Source organism: Myxine glutinosa, chromosome 11 (genome assembly GCF_964187855.1).
Source record: "Myxine glutinosa chromosome 11, kmMyxGlut1.1, whole genome shotgun sequence".
NCBI classification, from domain to species: domain Eukaryota; kingdom Metazoa; phylum Chordata; class Myxini; order Myxiniformes; family Myxinidae; genus Myxine; species Myxine glutinosa.
In genome coordinates this window covers 94,373,397-94,398,482 of record NC_136271.1, presented here as the reverse complement: position 1 = coordinate 94,398,482, position 25,086 = coordinate 94,373,397, and the positions used below count along the sequence as shown (strand labels likewise).

Sequence of the window (25,086 nt, the reverse complement as noted above, 5' to 3'; positions counted from 1 at the left end):
CTCCTCTCCCCCTACCCCCCTTCAGGTGTTTCTGTAGGCTGCAGTAACGTCTGCCAACAATCCCCTTCTGGTGAAATTTCTATAATCCAGAATCACTGCACATCTCCGCTCATTTGTTTCTTGTTTCTCCCACCTGTGGAATGAACTTCCATATTGTATTTAACCTCATTCCCTCCATGTTTACAAGACAGCTGTTCACCACCATCTTAGATCATACGCCACCCAAAACCATGATCTCTTCTACCAGCAGTAACTCTCCCCAAGCTCAACTCTTTCCAACTTTCCTGCCTTGGCGTGTGCTTCTGTGTCCATCTTATCCAACCCCTTTGTCCTCCCCTAGTCATCATTCTTCCTCACATCCTTTATTTTCAAAGTCTCTTTATTTTGTCCCTCAACCCGGCTGTTGTGTCTTTCCACCTCTCCACCTACTGTTTGCTTTGTTATATTACATCCTGATCCGTTCTATGTTCCAGCTCCTCCACGAGACTCGACTCTGTATAAAAATTAAAAACATTCCGCAAGAGGATCCATATGCGATATTTTGCCAGGCATGACATCCAAGCTGAGTCGCTGCTTATCATCCATGTCGTCATTGTTCACATAATGACCATTGCATTAGGGAAGCTTGTTTTTGTTGTTGTTTATTTCTTCCTACATTGGTTTTGGTATTGTACACCTTGGAAATGGGAATTTTGTATATAGGAACGTGATAAAAAGTACAGTATTCATGTATGGTCACAAAATTATTCTTTTAATTTTTCATCTTCAGTTGTCGTACCCTTCCTCCCATCCATGGTACACTGAAGCTTGTGGTGAGGCAGTTGTCATGAAACAACCTGCCTTCACCTCAATGAAGGCTAATCCAATTGAAGGCAATCTCATTTCCTTTCACAAAGCTCGGAACAAGTGTGTGTCTACCCTCAGGAGAGCCAGGAAACAATATCTCTCCACTCTCAAGACTGAACTCTTAAACCTGTCTCCCTCCTCCAAATCCTGGTGGCATCTGGTCAAATCTGTTTCTGGTGTTTGTTCCCCCTCCAACCCCTCCCTTACCTCAAACGGCTACACAGCTGACTCCGCATGTGAAAAAGCCGAATGCCTCAACTCTGTGTTTGCCTCAAAATATTGTGTCCCAAACCCATCTCTCTCTGTACCCACATTACCCAGTCGAACCCAGCTGCTCCTGGACTCTGTGCCCTTCTCTCCTGACAAGGTGGAGAAGTTTTTTGTCAAACCTCGACTCTGATTCTGCAACTGGACCAGACGGCATCAGCCTATGGGTCCTAAAATCCTGCTCTGCCGCTCTATCTCACCCTCTCTCTGTTCTCTTCACCCTCTCTTTTGCTCAAGGTCATCTGCCATCGACTTGGAAATCAGCCAACATTACCACTTTACACAAAAAGGTGCAAAAACAGATCCTTGCATCTACAGACCAATCAGCCTGCTCCCAATAATCAGCAAGGTCATGGAATCATTCATCGCTTCTGACATAAAATCTTTCCTATTCTCCAATGTCTTGATCTCTGATCATCAATTTGGATTCAGACCAGGTCATTCTACTCTGGACATGCTGCTTCTGCTTTCTCAACAATGGATGGAGGTCCTCAATGCCAAACAGGAAATCAGAGCTGTCTCCGTTGACATATCACGTGCCTTCGATACGGTCTGGCACCCAGCTCTGCTCACCAAACTCTCCTATGGTATCCATGGAAATCTCCACGCATGGCTTGTGGACTTCCTCTCTGGTCGTAGTCAATGTGTGGCCCTGAATGGATTTCTCTCATCTCCCCTTCCTGTTCAGGCTGGAGTTCCCCAAGGTAGTGTTCTGGGCCCTGTGCTTTTTCTGGTCTTCATCAATGATCTCTCCGACTCTCTGGAAAATCCTGTATATCTCTTTACTGATGACTCCACTCTCTGCCTCATCCCTTAGATCGGCAGTCTGCAGCCTCCTCACCCTCAGCAGACCTGGACAAAATCACAGAGTGGTCAAACAAGTAGAACATGTCTTTCAGTCCTGACAAATCTCACACTCTCACTCTGTCCCTCCAAAAAGACCGACTGGACAACCCTCCCATTTACTTTCTGAACAATCCTCTCCAAGAAGTTCTGTCACTCAAGCTTGTGGGTCTCACTATCTGCCATGATCTTTCCTGGGAAAACCACATTTCCAAGCTGGCCTCCAAAGCCAGTCGCCGACTGGGCATCCTCCGTCATGCGAAGTCCTTCCTTGGCACACCTGAGCTCCTCACCACATACAAGGCTTTCATCCGCAGCTCAATGGAATACTGTTCTCCCCTATGGGCCGGTGCTCCTGCCTCACACCTAGCTCGTCTTCACGCTGTTGAAACCAAAGCTTTCAGAATCATTGGAATCTTCCCCGATGAAGCTGATTCTGATGGCCTTTCACTCACTCACCGCAGACGGGTTGGTGGTCTTTCTGTCTTCAACCGACTCCTCTCCGGCCTAGCACCCCCAGCTCTGTTTGTGCTCTGTCCTCCAAATATTCCTACAGGTCGCACAAGATCTGCCTGCAACCCTCTTATCGTTAAACTGCCAAAATCAAGACTCTCTGCTCACCTTCACTCCTTCATTCCTGTTTTGTCCCGCCTCTGGAACAAACTCCCTCACTCTCTTCAATCCCACTCCTCCCTCCAGGTCTTTTAAACAGCTGTTCACCACCATCTCTTATCTTCCCCCATCCAAAACCTTGATATTTTCTACCCCCGCTAATTTCACCCCAATTCCACTTTTTTGAAATAACAACTTATGTCCTGGAAGTCCTAGCAGTGTCCATGTGTTTTATACTTCTCCCATCCTCCCTCCCCCCTTTCCCACGTCTCCGCCCCCCAAGCCCTCTCCTTCCCACAGATCTCCCGATGTCTCTGTTCTCTACTGTTGTACCTGTGTGCGTCCCTCTCTCTCCCCATCTTGTCTCCCGCTCCCTTTATCATGTTTTATGTGTCAGTTTTTTTGGGGGGTATTAATGTTAGCTCTTTCACGAGCCTCGATCTTGTATACAAAAAAATACAAAAAAACAAAAACATGGATTCTGGGGTCCCACATTCTGAGTTTAGAATCCAAACAACTCACTGTTATGATATCGATGTGCCATTGGAAGGAATATTCAATTGGAAATACTACACACGTTAATTTTTATTACATTCCGGTGCTCTTGAAATATAATAAATGCAGAAATGGCAAAATTCTTCCCTCCAGGGAAGGCAAAATTAAATGGCAAAATTGTGCAGACGAGGAGATGAAAGTAAAGTGCAGAAATGGCAAAATTCTGCCCACCTCTCGTTTCCCCGTGCATTTGGTAGATCCCAATATTCCTTCCCATTTTCCATCTACATAATAATACACCTATGTGTTTGACTGGCCCTCCATCACATATCACGAGATGATGGAATCTCGCGAAATTGTGTAATTAACGTTTCCTCATTTAACTGTAACGATGTTCTTAACAAATGGGAGTGGAAACATTGTTAAGAACAAGAAGCAAGGGGAAGAGGAGAACACTGAGCTGGGGTCAAAGACTTGGAGTGGAGAGGGGATTGAAGCTTTGGGGTTTGGGTGGGAGGTTGAGGAATTTGGGGTGGGGGGGATTGAATGTTGACCTATTGCTGACCTTTGTGCCTCATAATCATGAACGGAAGTGATGAATTTTGTTTGGTTTTTCATCAGAATATTTGTGAAGGATCAGCACTCAGGTAGCTGCGGTGAATAATTTATTTGCATGCGTAAAGCTGATGCTGACGTACAAAGGTAGCGTAGAGCAGGATCATCTGTTTATTTGAAGAAGAATGATGAATTGGGTACCAGATCTTAAATAAACAAAAAGTCATAAATCCATGTGCACACATGTATGAAATATACTGTAGGTGTGTTAGCATTTACGTCATGACCAATTGCAATAATACCAATTTTAATCTTGTATAGTGTACGGGTGGCGTTTAAGGGTCAAAAGAGGTCAAAGGTCATTTGGTAAAATGTCTCGATGCACTTCATATGAAGTCAAAGATAAGAATTTATATAATGCCCCAGAGTGATCTCTCACCTCAGAAGTCCCTCCTCCTTTCTCTCTCTCTCCTTGAAATCGCCACCGCCATGTCCTCTTGAAGGTTATCAAATGGGTTAGCAACAAAAGATGAGGTTTTTCACCACACACCGCATCCACTCCCACAGAACCACCGTGGGATTCGTGGGAAACATGTGGAAGGGGCCATCTGGCCAGTGGCGTCCACAGGGTGAAGCTTTAGGTTTTCGTGTGGCGGCCTCCGAGAAAAACCTCGTTCCAAAGGGCACCTTGGAAGCTTAACTCGGCTCACTCACCGGAAGTGGCCGCATTTCACGTTTCTCTATCGATTTGATGGAAAATGAAAGTTTTTAATGTGAATTAGAACTTCCTCCTGTGAAAATCATCAATTTTCATCTGAAAAAACCATCAATTTTCATCCGATTGACTTGAAAATTGAACAGCATTTGCACATCGATTCACTAAATTGGGAAACTAACTTTTTTTGAGGTCAAAGGTCAACTCGAGGTCAAACTTCCAAAACCATCAATTTTCATCTGAAAAAAACCCATCAATTTTCATCCAATTGACACGATAATTGAACAGCATTTGCACATTGAGTCACTAAATTGGGAAGCCGACTATTTGTGAGGTCAAAAGGTCAAAGGTCAACTCAAGGTCAAACTTCTAAAATCATCAATTTCCATCTGAAAAATCGTCACTTTTCATCCTGTTGACCCGAGCTTTGATAAAGATCGTCAATTTTAATCTTCATGAAATGGACAATTTGCTGGATTGATGGCAATCTTTTTTGGGGGGAAGGGGGCGGATTTTGCAAGTATCGTGCTCTGCATGACGCCTTCTTGTTTTTGTTATTTTAAAGATTTCAACCTTCAAATACTATTCCATCACACTGCAGCATAAAACACCATCCCTGGATATCCCCCTTTTTTGGAGGGAGGTGGGGTGGTTAATAAAGCATAAATCGGTGACGTCATATTTCGGCTTGTGTTCTCAACAAGACTGGAGAAAAGGGGTACATTGGAGTGAAGATGAGCATTGAAACTAGGTTTGGGAATAGTAACCAGAATCGGAATGGGAATGGTAACAAGGTACGTGTTGTTTGATTAGTCAATTTAACCTGACGAGGCTGGGGTTGGACAAATGAATCGGAAGGAAAAGTGAGCAGAGTCAAACAAGAACAGAAATGATCAATAGGATGGGATGGCAGGATGGCCTTGAGGTATGCACGCTCACCTCTAAGCTGTCTCTTCTGGGTTCTAATCCCAACCCAACTATAAAGTGTCAGTCTGGTGTTTCACAGGCCTGGTGATTCATCAATGTGTGTGCTGTCCCTCGGATGGACGTTAAATGAGTGTTCCATCTGCCGACATTAGTTTGTTGACGTGAAAGATCCCACGTTGTCCTTCGTTAACAGTAGGCGAGCTATCGCCAGCACCATGGCCAAATCCACATTCATGCCCTAACTAGACAAATGTGAGGCCTGGCCAGCCGGTTCATGAAGATTCGGTCCAAGATTCCCCTGGCTGACCCCCCTCCCCCCCAATGAAAGGTGGGTTAATAGTGCCCGTTAAAGAAGAATAAATAGGAAAATGAATGATTAATAGAATGAGTTTGATGTTCTTATTTTAAAATGAGATCAGTTTATTTTGTAAAAAGTTTCACCTCTTCATTGATCAATCATTCTTGTGTAATTCTTATAGCTTATGGACATACTGATGAACATCTTTACTAGAATGGAACAAACATGGATGTTACAGAAACTCCAAAATTGACATGTGCTCCACCTTAGGTAACTCCAAAAATCTCCACAATAGCTCCACCTTAGGTGGTAACTGGTATGATAAATCCTTTTCCTTTGGACGGCAAAAATACCCGTCTTCAGTGACGGGAGGAGCGAGCCATGGTGGTGGCAAGAATAACCACAGAAGTTGAAAAGCAGTTGTTGGGGGAAAATCAATCCATCCTGCAGCGCTCAACTTCACCAAAGGTGGCGCTATTCATACAAACTGCAACAGCGAGGCAGTATACTCCATTTTTCCTGGGGGTTCCCGGCGGCCAAAGAAGCTGCTAACCCTGCTAAAACCTGGCCTGCACAACAATTTACCTCTGTGAAAAATTTGGTCCAAATCCGTCCAGAGGTGTGTGAGTGCATAGGTAACACACAGACAGATAGGCAGATTGACATGTATAGTTGCCGAAAAGGAGTGTGACGTGTTATAATCAATAAAATTGCTTTAAAAATGACAAAAATTATCAAGTGCTTTTCCGAGTCTGTGCCGCAGCACATTAGGTGGGTGGGGAAGGGTACTCCCACTTGGAGGATGGCTGTGCCCGTTGGTTTGTACATGTTACTTCTTTTGTGAATGTACATTTTACCACTTTAATTTATTAGTCCCCTACCGGTTTACACCGGAGGGGACTATAGGTTTGCATGCCGTCCCTTCGTCTGTCCGTCTGTCAGTCCGTCATTCCATCAGTCCATCAGTCTGTCAGTCCGTCACGCAAAGAACAGTTTTCCGGACTTTTTTTTCCAAACTCGTAATGCTAATGATTTCAAACTTGGTACATGGTTTCCTCATAATAAGTTACAGATCAAGTTCGAACTTCACGACGTTTCGATCATTTTTGACAAAGTTATGGCACTTTGAACTTTGGTCATTTCCCCAACAGTTTTCCGGACTATAATTTGGAGTGCGGTAAGTCAAAGCTGTTAATATTCCTTGTTTTAACTCCAATTTACATTCTGTTTCCACTTTTAGTGAGAAGTAGGGGTCTGTGCAACCATTTGTAAACTTTATTTGGTGTAAATCGGATAATTTTTAGCCGAGTTACCTCAGACCGTGAGTTGGTAATTATATAATCCACACAGTGCAATAAGTGCAGGCTGCTCCACGGAGCGACCTTGCGGGCTTATTTTAACTCCAATTTATATTCTGTTTCCACTTTTAGTGAGAAGTAGGGGTCTGTGCAACCATTTGTAAACTTTATTTGGTGTAAATCGGATAATTTTTAGCCGAGTTACCTCAGACCGTGAGTTGGTAATTATATAATCCACACAGTGCAATAAGTGCAGGCTGCTCCACGGAGCGACCTTGCGGGCTTATTTTAACTCCAATTTATATTCTGTTTCCACTTTTAGTGAGAAGTATGGGTCTGTGCAACCATTCATAAACTTTATTTGGTGCAAATCGGATAATTTTTAGCCGAGTTACCTCAGACCGTGAGTTGGTAATTATATAATTCACACATAGTGCAATACGTGCAGGCTGCTCCACGGAGCGACCTTGCGGGCTTATTTTAACTCCAATTTATATTCTGTTTCCACTTTTAGTGAGAAGTAGGGATCTGTGCAACCATTCATAAACTTTATTTGGTGCAAATCGGATAATTTTTAGCCGAGTTACCTCAGACCGTGAGTTGGTAATTATATAATCCACACAGTACAATACGTGCAGGCTGCTCCACGGAGCGACCTTGCTGGCTTATTTGTCCCCTACCGGTGTTTTCCGGATGACAGACTGCCGGTAGGGGACGTGTATTGCAGCGCAATACTCAGAATGCTTGTTTATTTTGCTGTGGTTGTGGGTAGTTTCATTGTGTTTGCAGAAGAAACTTCAATGCTGTTCTAATGTAAAGTAAGAACATCTAAATCAGACTTAACCACTCACGGTATTGATGTCATCGCTCCTTCTCCCGCTCCCACCAGGATTCCGTTACTAGAATTGTATACACTCAGGTTGATACTCATGGATGTGCTGCTCATTATGATGTTTTTTTTTTTAGCTCTAATCTATGCAATCCTTGACTTTCAGATGCAGGTTTCAGCGTTGAATTGGGAAAGATTTAGGTGTGGTGGAAAAAATTAAGTGTAAAATTACATGAGTCTTTGTTGCTTTTTACAGATGCTTCAAGATTGTCCAAAAGCCCGACGCGAGGTAGAGATGCATTGGCGTGCGTCCAACTGCCAGCACATTGTCAAGATTGTGGACGTATATGAAAATATGCATCAGGGAAAGAAGTGCCTTCTCATCATTATGGAGTGGTATGTCAAATGATGCAAACTATCTACTATCTGACGCTGGTGTCATAGGGTTTGGGATGAGAAATACCACCTCGGTAAAATAATCTTGGAAAAATTGACATACTTCTGTTACTTTCCGATACATTTACTCTGTGCTGTATCTCCACTCTTGCAGTTTAAAGATGCATGATCACATTGTTTCTCAGTAGTCAGTTTAAAATAAAACTTCTCAATAGCCAGTTTTGGGCACTTGAGTGAAATGAATGTGCTTGTGAAATGTGAGTGCCAAACTTTGCTCAATGGTTGTGGGGTGTCCTTACACTCGAATCTGCAGATTCTTCACCACCGGTCTGCAGAAGGAAGGCTGCCTGTCATGGAGTAATGCCGGGGGGGGGGGGGGGGGGGGGGGGAATAAATAAAAATGACTTGGCATTTAATATGGAATATATATTTTTCCTTGACTTGGGTTTACTTTCTTAACTCAGTATATCAATCTGGTGAGTTTCTTTTACACTTTGGTGATTTATTTGTTAAAAGAACCATGTCACTGATTGTCTGTCGCAGCAAGAAGTCAACAACAGGATTATATCACAGGTGGTGTGGCAAAATGTACGGACAGGTGCATTTGATGATTGGCTTCACAGTCGGGTATACAAGGGTTGTTGTGTTCTGTATTAGTGGAAAACAACTGCTGCACGTCTCCAAAAGTTATTGCCACTTCCTCTGGAGAAGGTCCGTCAACTCGACAATGCTGTTTGTCATGGAGTGGTGGCTTTACGAAATTACGGCATGAAACAGCGTGCTATTGCTCGGCAGTATGGCATCACTCAAGGTCAGGTGTCAAAGATCCTGAAACGAAATGCTCAGAGGGGTGTCCCTACTCCAATACCGAGGCCAGGACGTCCCCGCAGAACCACAAGGAGGGATGATCGCCAGCTGCACCGGTTAGTCCGCAATGGCCATACCAAGTCAGCTAATCGGCTTAGGGCTGAGTGGCAGCAACTGACAAATGTGCCTGTATCCAGAAGGCTAGTCAACCAACGACTGGTTCAAGCAGGCTATCGTGCCAGGCGTCCCCTGAGAAAGCCACGCCTGACCAGACAACACCGCCAGCGCCGATTGCAGTGGGCCAGAGAGCACCGTCAATGGCAGCCAGGACACTGGAATCACGTGATCTTCAGTGACGAGTCTCGATTACTGGTCCATCGTCAAGATGGCCGCGTCCGAGTGCGCAGACAAGTGCATGAAGCCTACAACAAAGATTGTATAGTGCCAAGAGTCCAAGCTGGAGGTGGTGGGGTGACCGTTTGGGCTGCTTTTCATGCAGGGGGCAAAACTGACCTGGTTGTTCTGAATGGAAACCTGAACCAGTTCAAGTACAGGGCCATTCTGGAAGAAACATTGCTTCCATTTGCTCGTGCAGCCTTTCGAGGAAACTTTGTCTTCCAATATGACAATGCACGGCCTCATCGTGCTCGCATGATCCAACACTTTCTTGCTGACCGTGGTGTAGAGCATATGGAGTGGCCTGCCATGTCCCCGGATATGAATCCGATAGAGAAATTGTGGGCAGAATTAACGCGTCAAATCGACCACTTGAACCAGCAGCCGACCTCTGTGCGTGAATTGCAGCAGGCTATTGTCACTGCATGGCAAGCGATTCCTGTCCAAACCTTGGCAAATCTTGTGAACAGCATGCCTCAACGTGCTCTCCTGAATGCTCGTGGGGGTTACACGAAGTACTGAACTGTAATTTTACTGTCCGTAAGTAATCCCAGTCGTAATTTAACTTTTGTTTTTGTTAAAAAAAAAATTGGCTAATGTGCAAAATAAAGAGATACTTCTGGAAAACATACAGAAGTTTAACACAGTACTGTCCATGAATTGAGTTCGATATCAGTTTTCATCACTTTCAAGGATCAATTTATTTGTTTCGAAATGTCAAATGTGGTTTTTGTTTCTTTTAAAGGTCACATTAACAAAATCTAGAATAATTTCAACATAATTCCAATGAACTCTTGGTTCTAAGACATCTTGAAAAGTAAGTTCACCCCCACACTAACAATCCTAACAACTCGGTTCACCCCCACAATATATACATATACACTTACACACATTACACACATTACACACATTACACACATTACACACATTACACACATTACACACATTACACACATTACACACATTACACACATTACACACTTTACACACTTTACACACTTTACACACTTTACACACATTACACCCATTACACCCATTACACCCATTACACCCATTACACACATTACACACATTACACACATTACACACATTACACACAGTACACACAGTACACACAGTACACACATTACACACATTACACACATGCGCGGTAGTGCAAGTGGCAGGATTTATTGTCCCCCGTCGCACCGCGGAGCGAAAAGGGGACTATGGTTTTTCCATCCGTGCGTGCATAAGCGAAGGACCGCATTCGAATTTGGTGTGTGGGTGCAACCCACATCAAAATCCAAGATGGCCGCCGCCATGTATGTCTGACGCCATGTATGTCTGACGCCATGTATGTCTGAACCTTGTGAGCGGAATATCTTGAAAAATAAGCGAAGTACCAATTTCTAATCTGGTGTGTGGGTGTATCTAGGCATAAGGAAGAACCCTATTGAAAATTGGGTCGCCACGTCAAAATCGAAGATGGCCGCCGCCATGTATGTCTGAACCTTGTGAGTGGAATATCTTGAAAAGTAAGCGAAGTACCAACTTCTAATCTGGTGTGTGGGTGTATCTCGGCATAAGGAAGAACCCTATTGAAAATTGGGTTGCCACGTCAAAATCCAAGATGGCCGCCGCCATGTATGTCTGAACCTTGTGAGCGGAATATCTTTTAAAGTAAGCGAAGTACCAACTTCTAATCTGGTGTGTGGGTGTATCTCGGCATAAGGAAGAACCCTATTGAAAATTGGGTTGCCACGTCAAAATCCAAGATGGCCGCCGCCATGTATGTCTGAACCTTGTGAGCGGAATATCTTGAAAAATAAGCGAAGTACCAACTTCTAATCTGGTGTGTGGGTGTATCTCGGCATAAGGAAGAACCCTATTGAAAATTGGGTCGCCACGTCAAAATCCAAGATGGCCGCCGCCATGTATGTCTGAACCTTGTGAGCGGAATATCTTGAAAAATAAGCGAAGTACCAACTTCTAATCTGGTGTTTGGGTGTATCTCGGCATAAGGAAGAACCCTATTGAAAATTGGGTCGCCACGTCAAAATACAAGATGGCCGCCACCATGTATGTCTGAACCTTGTGAGCGAAATATCATATCGTAGCATGTTTTCTGCGTCTTCCACTTTGTCAACTCACATCACTTCCCCGACGGGGGACCTAGGTGTTACGCTTGTGTTTTTTGTTTTTTTTAAATCAACAATGAGTACAACAAAGGAGTTTTCAAGTCATTCCATGAGGCACTTCATGTGTACTTAAAGATGGGTGACATCAGAGGCAGCTAAATTGGGCAATTTCCTCAACTCGGCAATTACATAAAAACAAAATATTACTGTAAAAAGTTATTAGAGATGCATGATGTGCTGAAGTATAGACAGTAAAGACCATTAATTACGTGGTTCTCAATTGGCGGTCCGCGGTCATTTTTCGCTGACCTTTGTCAGTCCCTGTTGTGAAAAAGGTTAAGAACCCCTGCTCTAATCCATCAGTCACATATTTCAAGTTTCTTGGTGGTTTCAAGAATGCCAGAAACCACACACTCTGCATTTGTAAACTATCAGGATAATCATACGAAAATACGCAATTTGGTGTCTTGTTTGTCTGTCTTTCTGTTTTTTTGACCATTGTTTTTTTTTTATATTGTTTTTTTTGATATTCGGTCGTTACTTATCCAATTTCTACCAAACTTTGCATGAGGACTAAGGGTCACATGATGGAGGTTGAAGTGACTCAATGTGCCCTCCTTCCCAAGGGTGTTTTCCACCTTTGATGAACACTGAAGGTGTATAAATAGCTTGTCATGGCGTTTTGTGAAGCACACCTAGGGGAAGTAAAAATTATTATAACCACAAACAATTCAGTCAACATAAGTGAAACTCTTCCGTTTGTGTACGAAGATCCGTATTTTTGTAACGACCCATACAGAGGTTTCCATATTTTAGTCGTCAGAAAACCATCCTGCGATTTTATGGAATTGATGTGCTATTCTGATATGCTGATTCGTTTCTTATACCATTTCATCCGGATGTGGTGCAATGCTTCCGATTATGTGAATTACTCCCATCCATAGACGTAGTGAGGGGCAGGAGGGCTGATGGGGTCACCACCCCAGCGCAAATGTGGATGGATCGCCAAAAAACGGTTCCATGATCCATTTGGTTGTACATTATAAATTTCAATTCAACGGACTCGTGAGAGCACAAGATGTAACTTTCAAAACGACGTTTTACATTTTAAAACTCTGCGGTACGTGTCAATGTGTCATGTCGATGTTTCCGAACCCTTTCCATCCGGTTTAACACCTCCTCACCGTAAATAACCACCTTTAGAGGCCATTTTTCCTCGCAAGCGGGGGTTGGCCTTTTTCGGGGACCGTGGTTGTTGTTGTTTTTTGGTCCCCTTTTTGAAGCAATGTTTTACGGCCGGATGCCCTTCCTGACGCCAACCCTTTTTGTCGCCTTTTTACGACAAACAGGGAATTACCAGTGAACTGGTACTCAATTTGCCGACCTCGGAAGGATGACAGGCTGAGTCAACCCCCTGGCGTTAATTCAGCGATTGACCGGGATTCGAACCCAGGATCCTAGGATCCTAAGCCCTCACCCTAGCCGCTTGCCCAACACCAGGGCTAATAATCCTCACCGTAAATAAATCCGTATTACTAATTATGGATCTGCCGGTTGCGTAAGTCTCTTATCTTACCGAATTGTCTTGTGAATCTTCAAACAGACTAGGTTATGCATTCTGTAATATGTAGATCCCCCAAAGGTCGAAGGGTGGAGGGTTATAAAATTGTTGGACAGTTATTTATTAATCACGTGTCAATCAGATCCATATGTTTTGCGTCGTACGAGCCCAATTAGCGACGGCCAGGATGTCATGTTGTGGTGGTTTGTGTACAGCTTGTGGCTGCTGGTTGCATCATTTTCTGGGGGCGTGGTTGTACCGCTGATACTCATTTTGACGACCTCTGAAGGATGACGGGCCGAATCAACCGACCTGGTGTTAATTCAATGGGCCGACAGGGGCTAAAACTCATGCCCCTTAGATCTCAAGCCAGCCATTTTAACCGTTAAGCTAACACTAGGCATACCATCCGATGTTAATGACGTAATAATAATAATCTCACTATAATTCACCAAATGTCTGTCTGTCCGTCTGTTCCCAGGTACCGCAAAAACGGCTGAACCGATCGCAACGAAATTTTGGGTGGGCAATCCTGGGACCCCCAGGAGTAAAATAGGCTGTATTGTTTTTCCAATTTTTCCAATTTCCAATTTTCCAGTTTTTCCAAACACGATGGAATAATATTTACCGATATGAACAGTGATGTGGCTTTTATTGAAATTCTACAAATACTGTTCAGATTTTGATGACTTGCGTGTGATGTGATTTAACGAATGTTTATATAAATCGTTTAAAATAAAAGAAGCCTTCAATTTCTGATATTTTGCCTTTTCATTTGGGCCTCCCAATTGAAGCCCCGCCCATAGGGCGGGTACCGTTGCTAGTTAATATTAATACAGGGAGCTGGCATGATGGCTTAGCAGTACGTACACTCACCTTAACGCTATCCAGCCTGGGTTTGATTCCCTGCCCAGCTATAAACTGCCATCCCAGTGTTTCAAAGGCAGGCGGATTCATCGGTGCTTGTGCCATCTCTCGGATGGACGTTAAAATGGGAATCCCGTCTGCCAGCATTAGTTGGTGGACATTGAAGATGCCACTGTGTCATTCCACAAGAGTAGGCGAGCTACCGCCAGCACCATGTACAAACTCCAAATTCCTGCTTTACCTTTAGTCAAACGTCAGGCCTGGCCAGCCAGTTTGTGAAAGACTTGGGCCAAGCTTCCACCGGCCAACACCACAAGAACGTGGGAATAATTGCGGCAATAAAAGAAGAAGAAGAATATTAACACACCACCATCAGTATGGTATGCACATAAACATGACTCTCACTTAGTCCCTTGTCCGCTCCCTAGTGGAGAGCGGGTTCTAGTTACTAAAAATGGGATGACATCTTCGGACAAAAATCACATATATATACATATATGTACACTATGGGACAGGAAGAAAATCAATTAAAAAATTAATTATGGATTACCGAAGTAGACTGGCCGGCTTTTATGAATTCTTCAGTTCGATACTGGTATCGTCCTTTGTATTGGGGCACCCCCCCCCCCCCCTAAACCCTGATTTTTTTTTAATGCCATGAACAAATGTTTATGCATTATGGCGATGACAGTTGTGGTCAAGTTTCATCGAAATTTTGAGTGTAGTTTCAGAGGAAATGCAAATTCCTATTTTGGGGGGATCTAACCTGGATCCACTTTGACCTCCGGTAGACCCCTTACATCCCGTTTTTTTAATGCCATGAACAAACTTGAGTTGCAACATACCAAATATCATTTGTGCCAAGTTTGGTCACAATTCCATCAGCGGTTTCAGAGAAGAAGTTGCAAGTGCTTACCGACTGACGGACGGACGACGCGCCATCGCATAAGCTCCCTGCAACTATGTTCCAGGTGAGCTAACAATTGAAAATAAAGAAATTTAATAATCGAAAATTGAAGGAATTGAAAAAGAAATTTAAGAAATGCAAATTGAAAAATAAATATTATTGGGGATTGGGAAAAATTAAATTATTGAAAATTGGGGAAATTAAATAATGGAAAATTAAATAATAGAAAAAAATATATATATATATATATATGTTATTCAAAAAGCGGGACACCACGGACACCAAGACAAAACACTTAATGCCTCCATCCAGGTACCATAATTAGGAGGGACCACACTTGGGTTTTGTACATCAATCGAGTAAGACGAAACAGCTGGCCACCATATCTAGTCCACAAATAGACCCCTTCATTAAATGCATTGAAGGCCATATGAAGGATACATTTAGTAAAAGGGGAATGGTAACATTTTACTCTGCTTTACTCTGCTCTACGTTTAAAACTCGTGGATGTCGATCTGACAACCTGCACAGTACTTTGCATGTCTTCATGAAAACATCGAATCAGACTGAGTTTTGGAGGACAGTTTATCTTCTCCAAGACCTTTTAAAGACCTGACCTGCCGACCAGAGCAAAAGCCTTGTCAAGGTATATGAAGGCTCGTTCGAGTGATTTTCATTGCTCTCTTCTGCAGCTCCCTCGCATCTGCATGAAGGCCTAGATGTATGCGCACTCGCCTCTAAGCTGTCTAGCCTGGGTTCGAATCTCGAATCCAGCTACAAACTGTCATTCTGGTGTTTCACAGTCGGGGGTGATTCATCGATGTTTGTGGTGTCCCTCGGATGAACATTACACCGGGCGTCACCTCACGTCTGCCACGGTCGGTGGACGTTAAAGATCCCACGGTGCCCTTCAACAAGAGTAGGCGAGCTATCTCCGACACCCTGAACAAATTCCAAATTCCTGCCCTAACCAGCAGAGGGCATTGCATCAGCAGCACAGCAAGTGATGGAAACCAGCAGCCACAGACTGCACACAAAATGATGATCTGCTGAAGTGTGAAAATCAGCTCAATTGTTTAAATCTATTTGAGTGAAAGCTACACTGAGCTTCAGGATACACATGATTTGTCCAAAGATGTTCCCAGTGACACCAAGGAAAGAGAAAACTCCAGTAGTTGTTGCAGTTGTTGTTGTTGTTGTATAGACCCGGACAGTTCTCTTGAGCAGGTCCGCAGCACGGGGACAGCCGATCGATCTCACACTAGCGACCCAGAGGTCCCCCACATCCAGAATGGTGTTCCCCCCACCTTCACAAAGTCAGGTCTATGACAGAGTTAGAGAGTTGGAGAGAGTGAGAGGGAAAGAGAGACAGAGACAGATGCGTTCCCTATAGTTGTTGTTGCAGTTGATATTGTCACCCTTGTTTTGTTGAGTGTTATGCAGTTTGCATCTCATATGTTCTTTGAGATATTGAGCCTTCTGTCTAGTAAAGCGGAGGCGAGCTGTGCATGGTACCGAAGCGGTGTCCTTTCCACATTTGAGCTCCTTGGCTGTCACACCTTTTTACCAGGTGCCTTCCCACTGGCCAAAATGTCAATGGCCATACTTTATTCTTCTGCATTGGTTCTGCATATATAACTCCCACAACATGTGGAGGTTCTGCAGTGCATTTAAGATGACTTTTACGACATTGATGTCTCTAAGACTCCGCGCCCCCATTGCTCAAAACTAGGATAATTTAATCACTGGGTAAGAGCTATCCTGAAGTGAAAATTCTTATCCAATGATTAACTAACCCACCATTTATCATCAAGTGAGGAAGCAGTGGCACTTTCAAGGTATTCCGTATTACCTCACCAGGGTAGGAACTTTCAGGCCATTCTGTATGGAAAACTTTGGAAATTTTATCCGTCAGATAAGTAATTTATCCACAGGATAGTGCTTGGCCAAGCTCTGAGCAAACGGGTGCAGGTAGTTGTTTCATCTTATCATTGCACTTCCTTGTTCTGATGAATGATCGTATCTCTACTCGGTGATGTCAGTGGATCTGTTTTCTTAATGGTTTTACCAAATGCCAGGTTGCCCCTATCGTGTGTGTGTGTGTGTGTGTGTGTGTGTGTGTGTGTGTGTGTGTGTGTGTGTGTGTGTCCGTCCGTCCGTCCGTCCGTCCGTCCGTCCGTCCGCACATGCTCCTCGAACCTTCTAGCTTGGTAAAGCAGTAAAGCACAGTTCACGTCCCATACATAACAGCCAAAACTGTGCGACCTGTGAACAACAATGTCCGTCTGCCACACGAGAACACGACCTCTGCTTTACTGCCTCACCAATCAGGAGGCGAGTTTGCGGTTGGGCCTAATAATAAACCAAAATATGGCCCTTCTGACCCTATAAATGTATCATGGTGGTTAAATTCCACAAGCGCATGCGTACAGCTTCGCTATACTGCACCTTAAACGTATTTTTGACCCAAATATGTTTAGGTGAGATTTGCACGTCATCTTGCAATTGGCTGTGCTTTGCTTCTAGCTATTTTAAGCTCTTGTAATGTTTTCTCGGTTGGTCTGTCAGTACGGTATAATTTGAATGGGCTACATGCAGGAAGAGCTTCTTTAGAGTGTTGAAAAAAATCCTCGGGTTGAGCCTTCTTGGAACCTTGTGTTGATAGAGCTGGAGGGTAAATCTTTGTGTTCAAGAGATACCATACTTGCTGTGCATTTTCTGGAATTTCTGTCTGGAATAGCTTGTTTATTCGCTTCGAAGACTTGCTCTCATCTTTCAGTGTTTTTTTTTTTTGTCACTCCCTATAGCATGGGGGGAAGGCTCATAACTGTTGTAGGGTTTGGTTCTACAATTAGTGTCCCCAATTTTTAATGGTACCACAGAGTCCCTTGGATACCTAGGAGTACTAAACCATCATTTAAAATTTTTTTTTTTTTCCTTAACTCCCAACACTCCCAATTTCCTTGCTGTATCAATTTCCAAGCTGTATCTCGGAGCCGGTTGGGACCTTTGGGATGAGATTTTGCATCAATAATGTGAATATAAAGTACTTACCCCAATTATAGACATATTAACATTTTCCACCAAAACTCGATGAAGGTTTGTCTGATCAGAACGAAATTGCGCTCTCTAGATAGCCCAGAGCAAGGCACATATACACTTTTACATCATATTTACATCACTAGTACACCTGCTCACTACAGGAGCGTCAGGGGGTCATGTTATTATCCTTATTATTATGGCCAATTATTATTACTATTATTTATGTTATATTAGGTTATTGGAAATATCAGACTGTGCCTCACCATTCTAAATTCCCGATGATAAAATTTACTTCCGTGAGGGTGTCGGGGGAGGAGGGTGGGGAATGGGGGCAATATCGCATGTCGTGAAATGGGGCAATATCGAATGTCGCAAAATGGGGCAATATCGCATGTCGCAAAATGGGGCAATATCGCATGTCGCAAAATGGGGCAATATCGCATGTCGCAAAATGGGGCAATATCGCATGTCGCAAAATGGGGCAATATCGCATGTCGCAAAATGGGGCAATATCGCATGTCGCAAAATGGGGCAATATCGCATGTCGCAAAATGGGGCAATATCGCATGTCGCAAAATGGGGCAATATCACATGTCGCAAAATGGGGCAATATCGCGAAAACCCCTCTTGGGGAGGGGGAGCATTGTTTTATAATAACATTAATATTATGCTATTATCATTAGTGTTATTACTTTTGTCATTAAAAAAACGCCATGGAAACAGCAGGAAAGCTCGTTTTATTTTGTGGGGTATATATAATACAGTAGATGTTCGCTTAGGTGCGTTCGTCGACGTGATGAGCATAGATTGCCTCACGGATGTCGGGATTCCTCCAAATTTATTTCTGTTTAGTGTTAAACAGCAGTAGCGACTGTTTCAAAAGGTGATCATACGTGTTTGTGGTTTATAAAAAAATTTACTTCTGGGTAGGGGCTGTTGCTCCCACGACAACGGCACGATAAGCTACTTATTCACGTTAACTCGGTGTTTGTCTGAGGAGGAAAACCCCCTTGGGGAGATGGGATATTATAAGTATGAATATTGTTTTGTAATAACACTAATATTATGCTATTATCATTAGTTTTGTTTTTAGAAGCGGCTTTTGAAAAACGCCACGATAAAGCTATCGTAACACTGATGTACACCTCAACACGCATCCCACTTGGCGAGGAAAACCCCTTTGGGGTTTGGGTGGGTAGTTAAATCGCTACAACCTCCATCATGTGACCCGTCATCCTCCTGTCATGTTTGGTGAGATTGGATAAGTAACGACCAAATGTATTGCGGTCAAAAATCGCTCAGACAGACAGACGGACAGACAGACACCAAATTGCGTAGGACACACAATTGTGTATTTTAGTATGTGATTTAAATTTCCATCATACCCATCCGGATTAAAGGTCAAGAAGCGGTCTGAAAACAAAATAACGTGGTTTTTGTCATCACTTAATTTTGCCAATGCAGAATCTGAAAGACCGCGCTGGGCCTTCCAAGATGTTCTGAAGGTCCCTTGGCAGTCCGAAAAAAATATGCCATCATTGGAGTAAGCTGCGGGCGATCGCCACGGGTAGGCCTGGGGAGGCTTTGTGATCGCAGATATCTAGTTTTGTGTTGTTGCTGTTGTGCATCTGATCCATCAACAGCACCAACATAAACTAGATACAGTATCAACAAAAAACTGTTTGAGCCTGTAGAGTTTTCTATACTTCAGCCTAACTTTGCTGCAGACAAGGGAACGGTTAGAATTGCAGTCGGTCTATGTTGGCTACAGATGTAAAGCACATTTGTCAGGTCACTCGACCTTGTGATGACAAGATCAAGTTGATGCCATTGCCTAGATCTTGGGTGTCTCTCTTAAACCACGTGACGGAGCCTTCCTTGTACCTGTTGGGAATGCACAATCCATGTTTGGCACGCAGTTCCGGATAAAAGTCCATTTGGCTTCTCTTCCCAACCCCATACGGTCCAAGCCATGATTCATATCCGTACCTATTGGTGAACTGAAATCATTTATCGCACCTTTGTGATGTATTATTAATAACTGTCCAGCTTTTCATATAACTTTTTTTTTTTTTTCCTTCTTCCTCATTTCAGTAAAGTATGGGGGCGTACACAACACACCCATCAGTCATCACAAAAACAGAGTCCAGGTGAAGCGAAATCGCTTCCTCTGAAATGGTTGTGTGGTTTTCAACTTTCCCCGATCAGTCAATGCTTCGATTTAATGGTTTGTTACATTTATACAATCGCTTTGTGGTTAAATAATTCCCAAAGAAAATGGTATTCATTCGACTTGACTTTTACGAGGGATAATTATGGCGTAGCCCGTAGGGAAATGCCGTCTGGAACAGCGTTTGTTTGTCTGTCCGTCCGTATGCATGTATGTGTGTGTGTATGTTTGTGTGTCCCTTCCGCCTGCATTTTGCGGATTTATTCCCTTTAAAATCCATCTGCTCTGCAACCGTTGGTCCGATTGATACAAAATTTTCACCACAGGGAGCGCTTTCTCGTCTAGAATTTTTATTGATAATTATGACGTCATATGTCACGTGGTTCGGCCACCATCTTGGAAAAATTGAAAAAGGGTTGTACCTCTATATCTACGAAACCGCTCCATGGAAAAAAAACAAAACTGAAACATGGCTCATTGTCAAGTACTCCGCTTGCGGAATAAAATATGTTAATGATGATGTCATCGGTACTTTAATTATGACATCATAATTCGACAAGTACAACGCTTGATTCTATCAGTATGAATTTTTTTTCTCTGCAATTCTCGGTCCGATTGACATGAAATTTTCACCATAGGAGGGCCGCCTCCTGTAGAATATTTCAATGATTATTATGACGTCATAGGTCATGTGGGACAGGCGCCATCTTGGAAAAACTTCGCACCTCTATATCTCTGAAACCACTCCATGGAAAAAATTGAGACCTGGCTCATTGTTCTGAAGCCATTCCAGTGTTGCTTTGGCTGTATGCCTGGGACCATTGTCCTGGTGGAATGTAAATCTTTGCCGCAGTTTAAGGTCTTTTGCACTCTCAAGCAGGTTCTCCTCAAGTATTTGCCCGTGTTTGGCTGCATTAATTGTTCCCTCTGTTCTTACAAGTCTCCCAGTCTCTGCCACTGAAATGCATCGACATAGCATGATGCTGCCTCCACCATGCTTCATGGTAGGGATGGTGTTAGATGGGTGATGAGCTGCGCTCTTTTTCCACCAGTCATATGTCACGTGGTATGGCCGCCATCTTGGAAAACAAAAAAACTTTTCACCCCTATTTCTCTCAAATTACTCAATGGAAAAAAATTGAAAGGTGGCTCATTGTAAAGTACTATTCCCCCATAACATATGCTATGCCCCATGGGGAATAGCATATGTTGGTGATGATGTCATAGGTGCCGTCATTATGACGTCATAAATCGACAAGTCGAACGCTTGATCCGATCAGAATGAAATTTCTTGAGCGTGAACTGGGGATAAATTGCTCAAGAAAAAAAAATTGATGTTGGTCATTGGTCACGTGGTTCAGCAACCATATTTTTACAGCGTAGCCCATAGGGCAATGCCGTCTGGAACAGTATTTGTCTATCTGTTCGGTGTATGTATGTATGTTCCTCAAAAACATTCACCAATCAGAGCTAAGGATCTGGTCACATGACAGGGGGACAGCAGATTCTCCACTCAGCAGATCCAAGCCCGGCTACGCTGTTGTTAGACTATCGGTCTTGTTTTTTAAATTCTAGATTATATGATTAGCTGTCTTGCCAATCACCATTGTGCTACCAACTGTTTTTGTCATCCTCTGTGATCGTTTTATCAAAAACCAAAACCACCATCTCATGTCGTCTTCTATCCCGACCTGTGATCATTTCTGCCCCCATTTTTCCTGCTTGTGGCGACCCTCTTGCGTGCAGGGCACTATCCACGTCCATGGTATCCCTTACACCATTCTTGGCCACAGTTTGTGCAGATTACATAAGTGGATAATAATAAGAATCCCGACAAAGATTAACCACTACGTGACAGCTGTGGGCCAGAAGGTAAACGTTTTACTTTGAGGTGTCGGAGGACAGGTGGAGGTAATCAGGCGACAAGTGGAGGTACATTATGAAGTGGGAAAGATTAGTTGTGGTCAGATTTTTCTGTTTTGTTGAGGTATGGCATGAATGCATGCACCTTAGAGGTAGGACAATGTAGATTCGAAGATTACTGCTCAAAACAACTTTTGTTTGGCCTTGTTGAGGCTTGCCAGTTTTTTCTTGCCAAGAGGAGCTGTTTCGCAATGCCAACTTGGCTTCGTCTCATTATTATCACGGCAAAATGTTTCCATCTGAGTACACTCTCTTTTTGTTTTTAACCTTTTTTCTTGGAGTACAAACTCTTTTGTGGATTGCTTATCAGTGGAGGTTGCCTATCTGGTCTAAGGCCTTACAGATATGAAAATTCCAAAATCCCAGCTCGTACTTCAACGGGTTTTTATCAAATGAAATTTGCCAAAGATGTGCCAACGGCCTTGTGAAGCAAAGTAAAGCTGATATTTCAGGCATTGGCTCTTCTGCTGTGTCAGCCCCCACATGGGGCGATTTGACTGAAAGTTCCATCGATAAAACCTATCGGTTGAACTTTCTGCTGAGGTAGACTGACCGGAACCTTGATAATCTTGTATTCTTTGTATTATAACAGTATGGCTACTGCATGAGGAAACCCGGAAACACACTACACACAGTACACGCACGCACACACACACACACACACTACACACACACTACACACACTACACACACACTACACACACTTAGCGTTTTAGACCACTTGGCCCACCGGCTCACATCCCCCGTGGGGTCAACCATAAAAGCAAAACTCATTTATTCTTTATCAGCTGCTACCACTACTAATTCGCATACCCAGCTGAGGGGCGTAGTGATTGCCTTGGGGGTTGACCCTTTGCCACTGCGTTCCCTTAGTTGGGGGTTGACCCTTTGGCACTGTGTTCCCTTAGGACAGTGGGAATGCAGTTATGGCAGGAATTTTGGAATCTTTTTTTTTTGGCCATGGTGCTGGCAATTGCTCGCCGACTCTTCATGAAGGACACCGTGGTATCTTTAACATCCACCAACTAATACCAGCACGCGGGCATCCATTTTAACGTCCATCCGAGAGGGACGGCACACACATTGATGAATCGCCTTGCCTGTGAAACACCGGGGTGGCAGGTTATAGCCAGGTCAGGATCCAAACCCAGGAAAGACAGCTTGGAGGCAAGTCTGTGTTCCTCTAGTCAAGACCATCCTGCCAGGCCGACACCTTATCAATTATTGCGAATTTAATTTTGTTTATCTTCTGAATTTTAGCTTGAAAATATCTATTTTTAGCTCACCTGGATCATAGTTCCGAGTTGTTAGGCACAGAGCTTATGCGATGGCGCGTCATCCGTCAGTCCATCAACACTTGCAACTTTTTTCCGAAACTGCTGATGGGAATGTCACTAAACTTGGCACAAATGATATTTGGTATGTTGCAACTCAAGTTTGTTCACGGAATGAAAAAAATTGCGGTCTAGGGGGGTCTACCAGGGGTCAAAGTGGAGCCAGGTTTGTCACCCAAAATATGAATTTGCTCTTTCCTCTGAAACTGCACATTGAGTCAGAGAGATCATTGATGAGGATTAGGCAAACGACTGGGCCCAGAACACTGTATTGGGGCACTCCAGCCCTGACACGAGAGGAGATGTTAGGATTCCGCTGAGTGCCACACGTTGGCTACGAGAGTAGAGGAAGTCAGGAAACCATGTGTGGTGTAGTTGGCCTTGGATGCCATATGCAGAGAGTTTGGATAGTAAGGTGGGACGCCAGACTGTATTCCTTTGTCATAAGTCATGTATCATTCAATAATCTTATCTTTAAGAGCCTTAATAAATAGTGCTGGCACCTCGTTAAATCCATCTGTGGTGTACGCTCCAGTCGCTCCATCTCCAACCCCTCATTCACCTCAGACGCATCTCGAGACATGGCAGATGTCGAAACTCAATGTGTACTCAAGAAGTCTGGGTGTGTCCTTCCATATTAGCGAGACCTCTCAGAAACAATTGGCGAAATACTACGTGGTACGCGGATAAGTGTGCGTTATACCACTACTTTTAACCTCCCAGCGAGACGTCACTACGCCAGTTTTAATTCCAGGTGGCTACTTTACCAGGCCATTCTACAAGGCCGAACCTTAGCTGTACCAGCCTCTTTTGTGGTACCTTATCAAAGGCCTTCTATAAGTCGAGGTATACAGTACTACAGCCCCTGCACCTCTTTCATTGAACCGATCAGAAACTGCTTCACAAAACTCCACGAAATTTGTTAAGCACGGCCTCCCTTTAGTAAATCTGTGCTGATTGTCTTATTATAATTAGTTGGCATTCATTCAGATATTTCGCCATCTCTTCCCTAATTAACATCTCTAGCATTTCCCCCACAAGGTATGTGCAATTAGCAGGTCTCTAGTTCTCTGATTTCTCTGTAGACCATCTCTGCCATCTCGCTCTCTTCGCTATTTATCCTGCTGTCTCGCTTTCCTCGCTACTGATCTGCCTGTGCTGTCTCTCATCGTCCTCACCTTCACCACACCCTCCCCTCATCCTCACCACAGCTTTCCCCGGCCCTTGCCTCACCTTCACCACACCCTCCCCTCATCCTCACCACAGCTTTCCCCGGCCCTTGCCTCACCTTCACCACTGCTTTCCCCTCGCCTCGCCTCACCTTCACCACACCCTCCTCTCACCTCACGACAGTCTCCCCTCGCCTCATCCTCATCACAGCTCTCCTTGCCTCACCTTCACCACTGCCTTCCCCCTCACCTCACCCTCACCACTGTATACACTCACCTGTGCCTGCATTTACCTCACCTTCACGACGAACAATCGCCTCTGCTGTCTTCCTCACAAATACAATCCATTTTTATCTTCAAATTGTTCACAGTCCGTTACCTCCTGAACAGTAACTATCCATCCCTTCAACGTGTCTACGTCAATCGTGAAGTGTGCCATAACTACACACTTTCTACAGCAAAGTCTGCACTCTGTCTCTCCTATCCCCAATGGCGCCCACATCAAACATTTGTCATCTTACTCTATGCTCCTCGTTCCCCAATTGACTGACTCCCTTTAGGCTCGTTTCTCAACCATGTTTTCACAACCTTTCTTCACCGTCACTGCTCATCAACTAATCTAATCCCAGGCTAAAGAAAATCCCTGTACAACATCATGTTTTTTTAGCCCAGGCCTAGATCCCTCTGCTTTGAGGTGCTCTCCTCGAGG

At 43.8% G+C, this 25,086-nt stretch overlaps 1 protein-coding gene across 1 annotated transcript in view; it reads left to right on the top strand.

Annotated features, from left to right (window-relative positions):
• The window catches only part of LOC137437095 (MAP kinase-activated protein kinase 2), a 103,713-nt gene that overhangs the window by 40,504 nt on the left and 38,123 nt on the right, over nucleotides 1-25,086 (top strand). Inside the window, exon 2 of the mRNA XM_068131462.2 lies at nucleotides 7,942-8,081. Within this exon, the coding sequence (XP_067987563.2) occupies nucleotides 7,942-8,081 (140 nt within the window). The remainder of the gene's footprint in view (nucleotides 1-7,941; nucleotides 8,082-25,086) is intronic.